This window comes from Lagopus muta, chromosome Z (assembly GCF_023343835.1).
Source record: "Lagopus muta isolate bLagMut1 chromosome Z, bLagMut1 primary, whole genome shotgun sequence".
NCBI lineage: Eukaryota > Metazoa > Chordata > Aves > Galliformes > Phasianidae > Lagopus > Lagopus muta.
The window spans coordinates 73,467,814-73,483,690 of NC_064472.1; the positions used below are offsets into that span (position 1 = coordinate 73,467,814).

Genomic DNA, 15,877 nt, shown 5'->3' on the forward strand with positions numbered 1-15,877 from the left:
TCTCCTGGTTGCAACGCACAGATTCAGCTCTTGCAAACCTTACAAAGCCGGCCTGAAATCACCGCCTCCTCCCTCGGCGGCAGCACGGCCGTCCCCGGCCGAGGGGCTCGCGGCGGCAGGGATCCGAGCCCCGCCCGCCGGGGTCTGTGCCGCCGCAGGGCCGGGCAGGCCTGGCCGCGGTCCCGCCCGTCGCCGCCCGGCCCCTCCGCCCGCCGGGGCGGTGGCAGCTCCCGCCGTGCCTCCCGGCCACATAAAAGCGGGCGGCGGAGCCGGGCGAGGCAGCGCGGCGGACAGTGACCGGCGATGGAGCAGCCGGTGCAGACGGAGATGTGGAAGGCGGGGAGCCTGGAGGAGTTGGTCCGCATCCTCCACCGGCTTTTCGCCGAGGACAAAGTGAGTGTGGAGGAGGTGCAGGCACTGATGGAGTCCTACGAGAGCAACCCCGACGAGTGGCTGCAGTACGCCCAGTTCGACCAGTACAGGTAGGCGAGCGGGGGCCCCGCCGCGTCCCTCGCCCTGCCGACCCCCGCCGCAGCCCCGCCGCAGCCCCTCCGGGCGGCACGCCGGGCTCGGGCCGCCATCCCGACCTGGGCGCGGTGGTCCTCGTTGTACCCCCGGAGGGCCGAGCCGGGGCGGAGAGCGGGCGGGGCGGCGGCGGCCAATGGAGGCGGCCCGGCTCAGGTCCCCTCGGGCCCGGAGGACGCGGGGGTGAAGCGGGGGGCGTTGCTCCGGAGCTCCGCGGGGCGAAGCTCTGCGCTGCGTCCCCGGGGGACGGCGCGGTTAGCGGGCGCTTCGATCCGCCGCGCGACAGCTGGGCCGGTCCTGCCGCTGGTGGCTCCCTTCTCTTGCGTTTAGAAATAGATGGATTTTGTCTGAGCATCTCCCTTGAAACTTGCAGACCGAACGGACTCTTCCCTCTCACGTCGCTGCTGTGGTCTGGGGTTTTTAACCTCTCTTCATCTCGTGTTTTCTCTGTTTGGGACAAATCACAAACTTAAGGAAAGTAAGGATTAGAGATCTTTCTAATGCCAGCCTGCCTGGCAGCCTGACCTGCTGACTGAAATAACAACACTTGGAGAGTCCATTCCTTTGCCAGCATTGATAGCTTGTGCTCTGACGTGGTAGGAGAAATTATGCCTATCTAAAGCACACAAAGATTATGAGTGCTAAAAGGCAGCATATTGGCATAGGTGTTATGCTTTGAATATGGTCAGCTTCCCATCTTTGTTGCAATAGAGTGGGATTAAGAAGAAACTATTACAAAATCAACTGATATCAGGCAGTTTCTGCGTGTCTGTGCTTGCATAATTCAGATAAAAGCAAGGCATCTCTAAAGGGCATAAGTTTGATTTATTTGGCAAAGTGCTAATGATCATGACTAAAGCTAACACAGAATCAATGGGTGATCTGCACTGTAACAGCTAGAGGCATGAGCCTTGAATCAATAGAGCCACAGTATGGCAAGCAGTTTGCCAGGCAAAGAGAAAGGAGGGAGCTTCTGCAGGGAGCTTCTCAGCGGCGTGTGGTGAGTGGGAAAGGCATGCCAGGGGTGCAAGGAAACCAGTGTGGCTGTTCAGAAAACCCCCTCAAACCTCAAGAGCAAATAATGTTCTAGAATACACATTGATTGCAAAGCTTTTAAAAGCAAGTATTTTGTCTTCTACCTTTAAGCTAGAGAAATGCTGGCAGAAATTAGACCCGTTGGTATGGGTCTAAGCACAAGAACACTATGGTATGAGGTGTATACTCTTGTCCTTGTCCTCAAAGTTCTAAGTGAAAACCTGACTTGTTTTATTTTTATTTTTTTGGTCTAGTTCAAGTGAATGCTGTGTAACGAGAAAGAGCCAAGAGTATCCAAAAAATAGCTGTAGAATGATGTTACCATGTATTTTTCTTATTTCATAGCAGTCTTCTGTTTCTAATTATAAGCCAGCTGCTGGAGTGACTTCATTCAATAGCTATTTTGATTTGATCCTGTCTACCACTCTAGTCTTAGACTCACAGTTCCCAAACTCTGATCTATCTATGTAATTCAAAAGCAATATGACTGTTAAATATTAACTATGTCCAATTTTTACCTGCTGAGGAAAAAGTACTTTCGCAAAAACAGCTTTAAAGTTCAACTTCACTTTTTCCAAGAAAAACTTTTCTTTCAGTAACAAGGTTTTTATGTTGCAGCTCGCTTGTATAGCAGTGTTTATATAATTTTGTCTTTCATGAGCATATCAGTACAGTTAGAAAAGCAAACACTTTATATTGCAGATACACAAGAAATCTTGTGGACAATGGAAATGGAAAGTTCAACTTGATGATCTTGTGCTGGGGTGAAGGACATGGCAGGTTTGTATTCAAAGCTTTAGCAAACAGATATAAAGCTACTGTATCTTTCATTGTTAAATGAGAAGAAGAAAATAATCAGCCCTGCACGAGCTGTTAGAAAACACCTGGAAATTAAGCAGTACAGAACTGGTCATTATTCATTTTGGATAGCAGTCCTGAATACTTGGTTGTTTGTTTAGTTTTTGCAAGGCTGTACCTCACGGACTTTTTTAGAGCGTTTAAGATAAATACTCTTGCCAATTAAACTCCCTTTCTGGGAGGACATTTTTAATCCCAGACTGCAGTGGGTCCTGGGGGTAGGGCAGGTTGGATGGACCGTGCTGGTTCTGGGAGATCTGCCTCACTTTGCAGTGAGAGAGGCTTTGCAGAAGCAGGACTTGGTCCAGTTTAAGCAGCCTTTGCTCTCCTGTGTTGTTTCAATCTAGTCTCTGCCACATGGCGATAAAAGTACATCTGGGTGAGAACTCTGATCCGTGGGCTCAGGCATCCCTCCTCCTCCCTGTGAGCCGTGTGTCCTACAGCCTGAAGGAAGGACCTGTCCCACGGAGGGTTCTTCACAAAACATTGGCCAAAACGCAACGTGAAATAACAAAACTTGTGGGTTTTGGCTGCTTGGCCTTCTATATAAAAACAGCTCTAGGGAGCTGCGAGGACGAGGTTTTTGTTTGTTTTAATCGAGCACGCATAGCGAACTTTTGTGGTATTCTCTACTGGATGCCTTGAAGTTATTATACCCAGAGACATGTAAGAATCAAGTCCAGCACTGCTGGTCCTTCTGGGCTGTTGTCACAAAGGCTGTGATTTATGTCAATCTCTGTTTGAGTTGAATGAGCATTTACTGGAGCTAGACAGAGACCACAAGCAGATTTCTGCTTCCTATGTGAGGAGGATCAGATTGTTCTCATGGCTTGTGGAAGGACTGTGACAATGTGTCGTTTGTGAAGTGTTCCGTGCCTGAAGTAAGCTCTGCCTTTTTGACATCTCACTTTGTAGGGGAAATGATTTTTTTTATTGAAGAAATAAAACATTTGAAGAAGTTTGTTTATTGAAAGCAGTAATGTACAAATACCGAGTTTTTAATTGAAATTCAATAGGACTGTGCTTCAGAGAGGCCAAATTCCCCTTTCCTCCATCAACCCAGTGAACAGAGATGTCTCCCTTTGTCCCAGTCTGCTGGCTGCTCTAACAGTTAGTCCTCTATTTAAAAAAAATAAAACCAAATAAAATCCAGCCCACGTATCTACAATTGTAGCAAATAGTTCTGAGCAAGGAGACAGACCAAGCAAACACACAGATTGTGCCAAATCCTGCTGTTTTTGTTCATTTTTGCCATACCAGTGAAATTAACAGGTTACTATAGCTGGTTGTACTTATCAGAGTGTTTTCTTTATTCAGTAAGTGCCTATGCACCCCAACAGTAGAGACTCTGTAGAAATTAAGTGGAAGTCAGTAACTTATCCCACGTTTTGGGGGGAACATGGTGAATCTGCAAATATCAGATGTGTTTGCAAGTTTATTCTGGCCTCTGCCCGGAGATCACTGGAAAGCATTGTTCTGTTTCTTGGCCCACAGGAGTTTGCTGTTCTGAAGATGTTTTTTTCCGTCCTTCTTAGACTTCCTTTGTATTTTTCCCTGGCGAGGTCACATGTTGACCAATATCTGATGTTTCCTTAAATCCTGCTACGTGTAAACTTATCCCAGTATGGTTCTAACAGGTTGTTTTTAAGTAGGTATATCCTAGTGCCTCTGGATGTCCTTGCCTTTTTTCTTTTCTTTTTTCCTAAGGTTACTGTGCATGACCCATGTGCAATTGAGTATAATTCTTAGGCTACATCCAGATACTGTATGTTGTGCCATCTGTGTAGCTTGCAGTACTTAAATATGCATATCCCTCTGAGTTTGGTTATTCTTTTCACATATATAGCAGCATCCATGACCACACTGATTCACACTGCTTTATGAAGATTCTCCAGGGAAATCTAAAGGAGACTCTGTTTGAATGGCCTGAGAAAAAAGGGAATGGTGAAATGACTAAGAAATCAGAGCGAGTTTTGAGAGAAAATCAATGTGCCTATATTAATGGTAAGCTCTTCTAACAGCTTGTTGTTTGACAACTACTTGTCCTTGAGTCCCATTTCTAGCAAAAGAGTTTGTGTGCTCTCTAAATAGTCTCCTGCATCTAGTAGTATGATGCTTATGGCATTTTGCATGATTGTCAAAGAACAGGGATCTTTAGATTCTGCACAAAACTGCGCATTTACGTTCGGTAAAACAAATAAAATAGTCCTTCAACTCGCTCATAACTGCAACAATTGCTTGATGCTTAGATGTGCTAGATAGCTCCTCTACTCCATTCAGAGCTGTGTCCCTAATAAATATCTGAAATTGCTTATAAACTTGGAGCTTTTGTGAGAAATAAGGGAACTAAAGGTTTGACAGTTTAATCATCTTAATCTTTGTATTTTTTTTCCAAAGAAGTAATCCTTTTGGTAAGCAGTGGAAATCCTGGGACAAAAAATACAAAAGCTGTTGATGGAGTACACGGAGCAGGCAGAAGCAAAGGCCCTGATCCGCAGGTTTATTGTCCAAACCATCAGGAGAGCATAGTGCTGAAGTGCAGTGTCAGCACAGCTGGGCAGACTTGAGCATTTCAGTTTACAAAACGATTGCCTCACCTCACGGGCACCGAGAGACAGCCAAGTCTCCAGCAGCATGGTTGCCCAGATACCTACAGCTGTGCTGCTGTGCGTACCCATGGTTTCAGCGTGTTGTGCTGTGCTGAGGACCATCTGGTAGTGACCAGCTGGTTATCATGGTCTGATCCTATGAAAGACATCACACGTCGTGTTGAAGGGCAGTGAGTATTGCTGAGTAGTGTGATGGTGTGATTGCTTCTGTGTGATGGCTTAGAAGCTGGAGCATGCACCTGGTGGGGCTGAGCCCTGGAGCTCCTTAGCAGAGCCTCATATTGAGCTGTGTATTAAGCGTGGAGGAAGCAAGAGCAGGACTCTGCAGCCCTTTGTTGAACGAATGCTGTGTTAACTGAAATCAGAAAATCCACAGGGCAGGAAATGCAGACAGGAGCTTGACATGTCTGCTGATGAAAGGGTTGCTCCCACACCACTGCCAAGGGGTTCTCATGCTTGTATAGATCTTCCTCACTGTGCAACTATTTCCCTTGCAAGGAATTATACTGCATGTGCAACTAATCCAAACTTTCTCTGTTGTTTAAAACAAATTTGATATTTGCTTTTCTGGGCCAGTTTGGATCTCTGACATGTTTCCTGGCTGACAGTTTGCTTTAAAAATAAATGACTAATAAAGCAGATAGATAAAAAACAACTAGAAGGAAAACACTGGCGGTGTGTTGGTTACCTGAAATACTTCAACAGTGTGCTTCATGTTTTCACTGCATGCTTCTTGGCTACTGTTGTACTTTACTTCTGAGGTTAAAATCCACTCAGCTGAGTTCAAGTCTATTGCATGTGCACAGAATTAGGACAGCACACCCCCTATCTAAATAAATTATGGTAATGACACCTGGAGCTTACACTTCCAGTGTTACCAAAGTTAAAAGTGCCCATAGGATTCAGAGCAATATGCCAGCATTGTGCAATACCAGTGTAGGTATTATATAACAAATCAGTGCAGGTACAAAAGCCTGAATTGTTTCTACAGCAGGGTCATGAATTTGAATACAAGGTCTCTTCTACGTAACTCAAAAGCTCAAATTTATTGCAGAATGGAAATGTTCTCTTGGGGGTGGATGTGATCCTTCATACCTTACATTTTCATGTGACTGCTTGATTTCTACTCCATTGCTCCAGCAGGCACCATTACTTTGTTAGTAGCCACACAACAGACAGTGCCTTGTTTTATTACAAGTTCAATTATGCTTGCTATTCAGCTAAGGTTGGGAGTGTGCCAGTCACTAGTAATTTGTCACCTTATTCAAAAGACCAGACAAATGAGAAGGCTGTTGTGCTCCAAACTAACACTCTGGAAAGATTAATTAGTAAACAGATGCCTCCAACAGAAGATAACTATGTCTCTGCCCCAGATACAAGTAGCTGACAACATGACTGACGTCCTTGTTATCTGGGCTAAGGATTAGAAATACAAAAACTTCCTCCCTGAAGAACATCTTGATGTTTTTAAGAAACATGAACTGTCCTGCCTCTAGAGGATCTATAACAGCATCTCTGAGGAAATTAAATTACCTTGAGCTCCTTTGGAAATGATAGCTTGAAAACAGCTGACAGGCTGTCCTCAGGCTTTTCTGTATTCCTACTGGCCCCCAGCCAGTAGCAGATAATCCAGCATTATGGGAGGTGTGAAAGGCTGTAAGGTGATTTGAAGTTTTCAGGAACCTGTGCTGGAGATCAGCAGTCAGATTCCCTGCGCTGAGTTATGCATTGCCCTTAAAAGAGCAGGAATGCCTAACTGGCTTGCTCACTGGTTTAAGTTTAGATAACTTTTTTTTTCCCAGGCATTTGAGATCTCATTAAATCTGCCTGTTAACTCAACTTCTTGTTTCGTGCCGCAACTTGTGTAGACTCCATTGGCCTGCACCGTGTGGAGAACATCAGCCACACAGAGACTGCTGTCAGCCTGCATTTGTACAGCCCGCCTTTTGACAGCTGCAACACCTTTGACCAGAGGACGGGGCACAAGCACAAAGTCAAGATGACCTTCTACAGCCAGTTTGGAGAAAGGACTCCCTGTGTAAGTAGGAGGCAGTGTGCTCCCCAGCAGCCCTCAGCTCCGAGCACAGGGCTGGGGCTGAGGGCTGCCCTCTTGCCCCTGCATGTGGGAGCAGTGGACCTGGGGCCTGCCCAGCTCAGGCAGGAGCTCCCGGGATACTCATGCCTGGCATCAGTGTAAAGCCTGATTCCAAACACCACTCAGTTTTTCTGTTAGCAACCCCCTGGTGTGCAGTTCTCTACTTTGGAAGAGAGTAGGGCAACACAGCCATGTATTTTATAAATGGGAAAACCAAATCTGAGGACTTGCCACATGTGGGTGATGACGCTGGATTTGGCTGCTCAGCCCACAACCTCTTTTCCTCTTTCCTGTGGACTCAGTTGACCAATTTGTGTGAGTGCTGAAACAGCCTACCTCCCTTTGGTCAGCAGGAGATAAGTTCTGTGCTGGGAAATGAGAACTTGGCCCTTAGCTGCATGCCTTCAGGCAGCAAATGATGGTAAAAGCAACCTAGTCAATGGAAAACAGCAAAGAGGCCAGATCGTTTTATCCAGTTTAAGTCATGTGTAACATTTCCCGTATAAACTGTTCTGCCAAAAAGCACCAGTTTTCAAGTCAGATGTTTTAAGCCTCGTAACTTACAGTGAACTGAAGCATTTTTTAATAAGTTGAATATAATTCTTCACAACTGAAACTTTGAAATGGAAAAAGTATGATTTGAGAAAGAGTTGGCTGGTTGGCTGTTGTCTGCATTTTTAAGCAACTGCATGAGGTTGTATTTGGGTAGAATAGAAATCTTAACATAAGCATTAGGAGACTGTGCTAGGACATCTGTGAGAGCTTATTAGGGCTCCTGCTAGCACTATTCCATGCACTGGGAAACCAAACCTCTTAAAAGGGGAGAAAATAGATTCTTATTGGTCAGCCATATGGGAAGTTCAATGACTGTGTTCTCTTAGTTGCAGAACAATTTCACCCTGCACAGAAGCCAGAAATTCAGTAGTTTAACAGAGTTAGCCCTAAGTAAGATCGTGTTGAATTTTTATGTAATCAGTGAGAACAGTGTAAATTATTGGAAGCTTGTCACATTATATGATTACTTTGCCAAATGGCTAAAACACAAACTTTAATACTCACACTTTTGAAAGGTCTTTGAGAAAGTAAACCCAAACTTTTAATTCAGATTTCTAGGGGAAATTATGTGAAAAAATATTTAATAAAATTAATATGGGAGTTTTGTATTTGCCTGCTTCCTTTTTGTTTTAAGTGCTTATTGAACATGAAAAATGTAAGACAGCAAGCAGAACTAGTCCTGGACTGTTTTGCTACTCTTAATCTATAAACAATTGACAATGCCTGTATCTTTGTGGGGAATTGGATCTGGCTTGCTGGACAGAGGTAAATCTTAGTCACTGGGTCTTTTGCATGAGATGCTGCAGATTAAATTGAAGCAATGGGAAAAGCAGTGTCTGGGCTGGGCCACCCAGTCATCTTAAATGACCTCACGCTACCAAAGCCTTCTGGACAGGGTGAGGGTTTCTGGAAAGCTCGGTGGAAACTCAGGCTTCCTTCTGCTTACCTTATCTCAAAAAGACACACAAAAGGAAGAGAGCTATCAGTTAAAAATACAGAGAGTGTAAGGTGAAGCACACATATACATCTTTTACTAGTGAAATCTGCCTAACCAAAGCACATTCAGTGCTTCCCGTTTTTTGCAAGTAAAACATTCAGGTAAATCTCTAGAGTTTTCTAGCTATGCTGGAGTTTTAATTCATTAATTCTGCAGTAAATTCTGTAGGTAAATAAGTCATGTAGGTCTAATAATTAAAATAGCATGTCCTTATGCTACCATAGCCTTGCCCATGGAAGTTACATCTGACACAGTCTGGGTACAAACTGTAAGAGCTCTGATGCGAAAGTTCCTGAGGTAAAGCTGGCAATGCCTTCAGTTCCAAAGCACACCAGCACTTCTTGTTGCCACTGGTCTTACTGGGGAGGGCAGTTTCTCACTACAGCCTGCTGTTCAGGCTGGACTTCCCACTTCCATCAGATGGCTGTGAGCTCAGGCCTGCTTCCTTCAGCTGCCTTTTTGGCCAAGGCCTTGCTCGTGGTCACACTCAGAGCTGATGGATGACAAGACTGCTTTGATCACGTTCAGAGCACCTTCTATAAAATGTGTGGAATGCCTTGCGAGCAGTACAGAGAACTAGTGCACCAAGAGCAAGGACAGTCAGTGCCTCTTTCCTTAAAACAGCAACCTGTCCTTTTCACTTGCAGGCCATGGCAATGCCACAGGAGAACAACTGAGGAGCACCAGCACGCGTTTGCACAAGACCTGCTGAATGTTGAACCAGGGACAGAAGACTCGTGTGGCTCTTTGTATACTTTGTGTGTAGATGTACATTAGGGCAGCTTCCAGCAAACCCCCATTTTCCCTGAGTGAATGGTGATCACGGGACACTAAGCCAGCTAGTGCCATCAACTACTTCAGAGGTTAGATGCCTTTCCTTGGGCTACTGCCAAGTCAGAATTAAGTAGTTTGTTTTCTGATTCTAGCCTCCTTTTGATTCTGCTTCTGTTAGCACACTGAGAGTATCAGAAATAGGGTTTTAAACATCATCTGGCACTGCTTAATGGCCCTAGATGTATGTAAATTCTCAGTGTAATTAATAACCACGTACATTTGTAAGCTTCCAGTCACTTGTACCTATGAGTAGTACACTAGATACAATCAGCAGATTTTTTTTTTTTTAATTAACTCTTTTAGGTTTTAATGATCTAAGCCATTTTGATAGTTTTGTGCATTTTTTACTTTTTTTTTTTTTTTTTTTTTTTACAATTTCATTTGTCAGATCTTGTTTTAAACAGGAGCAGCAAAATGCTTCACGCACAGTGATTTTCAAAACTGGGCAGAGATTTGGGGTTTTAATAAGACTAATCATACTTAACACAGCTGATGTCCAGTTTCCAAAGTGTTCTGTGTAGCTACTGAAGTCCTTTCAGGTAACTGAAATAAAACTGGATTTGTGCACAGATTTAATAGTTTTCAGCCTTTTTCTCTTTGTAACTGAGATTTTCATCACCCTTTATTAATGTCCACATTGGCCATAACCGTAAAAGACTTACTCAAGCAATAATCCTTTAAATAAGGATTTAGAAACCTGGAATTATTTCAAACACGCAGAGAATCCTGATGCCAATTAAGCTGGTGGGAGATTTGCCACTGAGTTCACCAGTGCTTGGTTTTATTTTCAAATTTAACTACAAGGAAATCACCATCTTTAACAAAAGTTAACTGCTTAAATGTACAAACATCACTGAAGCTGCCCTCACTGAGGCTGTGCTAATCACTGAACACAGATAGTACATTGATGGCAAATGTGTGGAATGTCTCATTAGATGAAGGCTCATTACTCAGTTAGCAATGTAAGTCTTAACAGTAATCTCTTTAGATCAATCACACATCTTGACCAGCCCAGAAAATATTATTTACTTGGTGAGGCCCTGTTTCCAAGGAGGCTCTTTCAGATTTTCAGAAAATGCTTAAGCAGTGTCACAGTTTTAAAATTAAGCTATGACAGCCTGGTCTGGTGGTTGGCGACCCTGCACATAGCAGGGGGCTTGAAACTAGGTGATCATTGTGGTGCTTTTCAACCCAGGCCATTCTAGGATTCTATGATTCTGTGGTTCTGTGATTCTATGACTTTGAATTGCACTTACTCTTTGAGCCTGCAGGAAGGCTCTGTGTGCTTTGCACAGGGGAGGGACTAAAGATATGGAAGTAAAAGAGGAAGAGAAATGAAAGTCAAAGCAGTCCTGGAGGCAAAAGAAGAGGAGGAAGCTGTAGCAGTGAGGACTGTCTGCGAGAGGTGGAACTGGACACTGTGCCAGTGGGCAGGAGATTAAGGAGATGCACGGCCCCAAACTGGAAGTAATATTAAGAGCACTGACACCACAGACATAAATAATGCTCTGATTTTTCTGGGCTCTGGCATACCCTGAGGTGTAGCATGGCTTGTTTTTTTTTTTGTTTTGTTTTTGTTTGTTGTTTGTTTTGTTTTGTATTTTTTTGTCTTTCACAGGAACCAATTCTTGTCAAGACAAATGTTGACCAGTTAAGATTTGACGTGGTTTGTCTTGTGAGCATCAGAGATGAGCTAAGGCTATGTCACCTGGGTGCTCTGCTTCTGCAGGGTCACTGAGAGCAGATAGCTCATGGCTGTGTCCATGCTTTTGCTTACTAGCTAAAATTAAAGGGCGAATCCAACAGTTCATAGAGCACAGGTTCTGTCAGGTCAGATGATCTGGGAAGCTCAGAGACAGACAAGGAGCGTAACAGTGATCAGAGAAGCAGTTAGCTGCACTGAGATCAGCAATATGGAAACTCAGGGGTACACCTCAGAGGTACGTGCCTAGCAAGTGAGACAGAAGAAATATTAGCAGAATAGGTAGAAACCCTCTACATGAGTTGGCTCAAACACTGTTTACCCATGGTAAATAGGGCATCATACATCACATAGAATAATACAGGAATTCCAGTTTCAGAATAAGGTACTTATGCCTGGCATATTAGAGGCAAGGGGATAGCATAGCCAGCATTATGGACACCAATGCAAGAAATGTCAAGAGAAATGCTGAGCCAAAGACATACCACAGCCAACTTCTTTGCTAATGGCTAAGTAATAGCTATGTATCTTGTGCTCTAGACAGCACAAGCTAACACCTATGGAAAGCAATTCAGAATCAATAAATACATATGTCACTGAAAAAGTAATGTTTCCTATTTGTTTCCGTGGAAACTGTAGCAGATATAGAGAGCACAATAACAATATTTGATGGAGCAAATTCTCAGCTACAAATCAGTAGTTTTCAACACAGTCACCACCATTAGCTATGCCTTTTCGCCAGCAGTGAATAAGAGCCTCACTCATAAAGTTCTGCACCGATGGATGTGATCACTGTTGCTGTCACCACTGCTGAAGCACTCCACCCGTGACTTCACTGTGCTGATGTCCACTGTTTGGTTTCCATAAACGTTCAGCAAGGATCTACGAATGTCAGTGGGTGCGAACTTTACCACATGAACGAATCCCATGACACACTTTTATTTCACATGCACTTCCATGTCAGATGCCATTCTGTCAGATGCCGTCCTGCTGCCATCTGTCACATGGCAACAAAATGTAATGGAATGTTGGTGGGGGGATTCAACCCTACTGCTGCACCACCACCATCCACCTCTGATGTCAAGGGCTAATGTGATAAAATAGAAAGCATTATTTTTGGACCAGCCCCCGTATCACAGGATACAATGAGGAAAATCATGCTTTCACTTGCACAAATGTGTTCATGTAACCTGTGCTGACTTAAAACGCAGAAACCAGGAGTAGCAAATTAGTATTTACACATTATTATGGCTGAACAGCCAATGTATTAATCCTGGCACGTGAAAGTCCTTGGGCTCAGAGCAGTCCAACTGGCTAGCTGATGAGGCAGCAACATGCCATAGGATGACAAATAGCTGTCACTTGGTAATGAGCAGATGTTCAGTGTTTATGTGCTTTCAACCAGTAAGTGCTGTTGAGCAGGGTCACTATGAAGGAGGGCTGGTTCAACATTTGCTGGGGTTGCTGTGAAGTGGTCAGAGATACTGCTCTAAGCTATTAATGTGGCTAACCTCATCAGGCTGACAACAGCAGGTGAGTCTGAGGGTGATTTGGTGACTTCACTGCAAATCCAGTGAAGGAGATTCAACAGAAAGGTGCAGGGAGGCCAGACAATGCTAGGAGCACAGCGAAGTGCAGTATTCCCATCAGTTCAGCCAATTGCAAAGGTCTGCTGTTTTTGTTGTTCTTTTGGGGAGCCATTATTAGAAATTTTGAAGGTGAAGTAGTATATCAAAGGCATTCTGTAGTCAGACAGGGTTTGTAGCTTAAAGTGGGAAAGGGCTGACAACAGGGACATCTTGGGGAATGCCACCTCGGTCTGTGTGGCTGTGGTTGATGAGGTTCACACAAGCTCACCAAGCTGTGTTGTGCTGACATGTGGCCAGAAGGTGAGCAGCTTTTTCTCTCCTCATGCCAAGTGTGGGAGCCCTGAAGCCTCTAACAGGAGCTGTTTCTGAGAGAGGGTCCCTTGCTGAGTGAACAGTTTCTTAATGTTCCTGGGAATAACTGCGCCCACAGTTACTTTAACTCACTACAAAATCCTAGAGTAAGCAGATAAGTTTTTTGTTTGCTTGTTTGTTTGTTTTTGCTTTGTTTTGTTTATTTAAACCTGAATGGCACTTATTTAAGTATCTTGAAATTTGGTTTTCTTCTTCTTCCTTTGACAGTGTATAGAAGGACATAGCAGAACCAAAATCCACCTTACACATAGCTCTGTTTCCATTACAAAGGTTTGGTGTTTTTTTTTTCCCTAAACCACAAAGATACAAGATGTGCTATTCACTAGCTAATCTTTATAGTTATTTTCCACACTCCTGTCGTGCTCAAGAGAAAGCTGTGTTGCAAGGATATAACCCTTCCCAGGTTAAAAGAGGTGATGTACCTATGGTGACTCTGCAGAGAGAAGCAGAACAATTTGAAGCTCAATGCTTCATCTGGAGGGCTGCTCCAAAAGAATGCCTCCTGTTTTATTGTGTTGGCTCATGATGTCAAGGGCAGATGGTGGTGACATGGAAGTAATGGCTGAACCTTCCCACCAATATTCCGTTCTACGTTGTTGCTGTGGGACAGATGGCAGCAGAGGGGCAGTCTGACAGAATGGTGTCTGACATGGCAGTGTGTGCTTGCTTGCTGATTATTTATGGACACCAAACAGTGGACGTGAGCACAGCACGGCAGTGAATGGTGTGTTTCAGCTGTGACAATAGCGACAGTGGGCATCTCCTCTGGTACAGGCTTATAAAAGAGCAGCATACAGGCTCCTGTTCATCATTGGCAAAAATGCACAGCTAATGGTGGTAGCTGTGTTGAAAACCTGTGCTTTGTCAATTAGTGTTATTGTGCTCTTTCTACCTGTTGTAGTTTCCTGAAAATAAATTGGAGGCATTACTTTTGGAGTAGCCTGCATATATATTGTGCTCCTACCAGTTTATCCCATGAAAGCCTTTGCCATCCTTAACTCAGGCACTGGCAGTAACTCCAGCTCCTCTGACTGGTAAAGGAGAATTGCATTGGGCCTTCAAGTATAGTTCTGACCCCTATAGCTTGTGTGAAGCATTATTCAATTATCAATCTCAAATGCTTGACTCCTGTGGGTACTTAGCAACATTTTTTCAGGCATTTCTTCACAAGTGGATGACCCCCAAAATGGGGACAGATAAATGCTTCTGAACTGTTTGCTTATCCTTACAAACACAGAAAATGTTTGTTTTATTTCTTAAATAAGTAACAAAACAATTTATCCTCCAGACCTGTCTCACCTCTGCTTTCACTATCCAGTTCCCTACAAAACTGCTGTACAAATAAATGAGTGCTTTATTTTCTATGAAAGATTAATCTCTGGACAACTGATGCACACTTCCTTCTTGACCCTTGAGAACGACAATGTGAAAAGTAACTATACTTGCAGTTTTTTCCAAGCTTGATATATCCTCTCCTGAACCACAGATATAAAAAATTCTGGTAATTGGCTCATAATTCACCTTATTTTTCATGCTCCTCCTTGCCCCTGGGACACATCACATGTTTGCCATTCGCACTCTGATCAAACAGACATGCATGTGTCTCTTCCCCTGCACCTATCTGCAGGCAGGTACAAAGCTTTGCCCTTAAAAGAATTGCAAAACAGCAGTGGTGAGCCAGTGCAGAGACCTCCTGTCCATCACCTGCCTGGAAGATGGCCCTGATGCTGCCATAAGTACAAGGACAGGCAGCTCTGAGGAGCAGGAACAGCTCTGGAGATTAGAGAAGTGCTCTGTAAGTGCATCTGAGGTCTGGCAACGTGCAGTTACAGCAGCCGTGGCTTGACCCCACTGAAAAGCTTTAAACCTGCTGGGAGGCAATGGGACCTTTGGCACACAACAATTTCACTGTGGTGACAAAGTCTCTGAGGGGGCCTGGAGTTACAGTTACAAGGATCTTTTCTTCTGTATGCACAGAGAAGGAAATGGCATTTGAAAAAGCTCACTCCAAGGGAAATGTGCAGAACAGCCCTCTTTAAACTTGGAGGCTGGAGGAAGATTTTGTCAGCTGGATATTTACTCAGCATACACTGAAGTAGAAATGCAGTCATTGACTGACATAATGTTCTACATCCGTTGACATAATAGTTCTTATTTTAAGCCTTCACTGGAAATGAGTGCTTCATTTTGGTTAAATTTATTACCTGAAACTTCAGACTGTGGCCCGCAATAAACATGGTTACTGACAAATGGAAGAGGAACTCACTCGTGGCTTCAGAAAGGCCTCAACACCTGGTGCTTCGTGCTGGCCCGGAGCAGTCAAAACTACGTCAGCCGGGCAAAAGAAAAGTGTGAAAGGAAAAACCTCCCCCTGTCTCATTGCATGAGTTAAAGCAAACAAAACTCCTCTCTGCTTTTGCACTTCACCTCACTGCTTCGTTGCAGCATGAGCTCATGAAGGAGATACTTTCATTTCTAGTACCTACTTTGGGGTTCTGATATCTTGGAAAAATAAAACCCTTGTGTTACAGTTTGTGATTTAGATTTTGATTTAGGTCCCTGCTGTGTTGGTACAGCACACTTGAAAAACCAGCTCAGGTTATCTGAAGACGCCCCAGTCTTTGTATCACTGCTAGCAAGCCCATCAGGGCATTTTGCAGAGGTGTGCAATACTGCAATTGTAAATTTTCTCATACCAAAAGCAGG

The 15,877-nt window shown here is 44.1% G+C and overlaps 1 protein-coding gene across 1 annotated transcript; it reads left to right on the forward strand.

Moving 5' to 3' along the window:
* The first annotated feature begins 190 nt into the window (after positions 1–190).
* On the forward strand, positions 191–15,874 carry CDO1 (cysteine dioxygenase type 1). Its single transcript, XM_048932100.1, has 5 exons — positions 191–482; positions 2,263–2,340; positions 4,265–4,422; positions 6,896–7,065; positions 9,322–15,874. The coding sequence occupies exons 1-5, from the start codon at positions 304–306 to the stop codon at positions 9,349–9,351; spliced, it is 615 nt and encodes a 204-aa protein (XP_048788057.1). The 5' UTR covers positions 191–303; the 3' UTR covers positions 9,352–15,874.
* Positions 15,875–15,877: the final 3 nt, after the last annotated feature.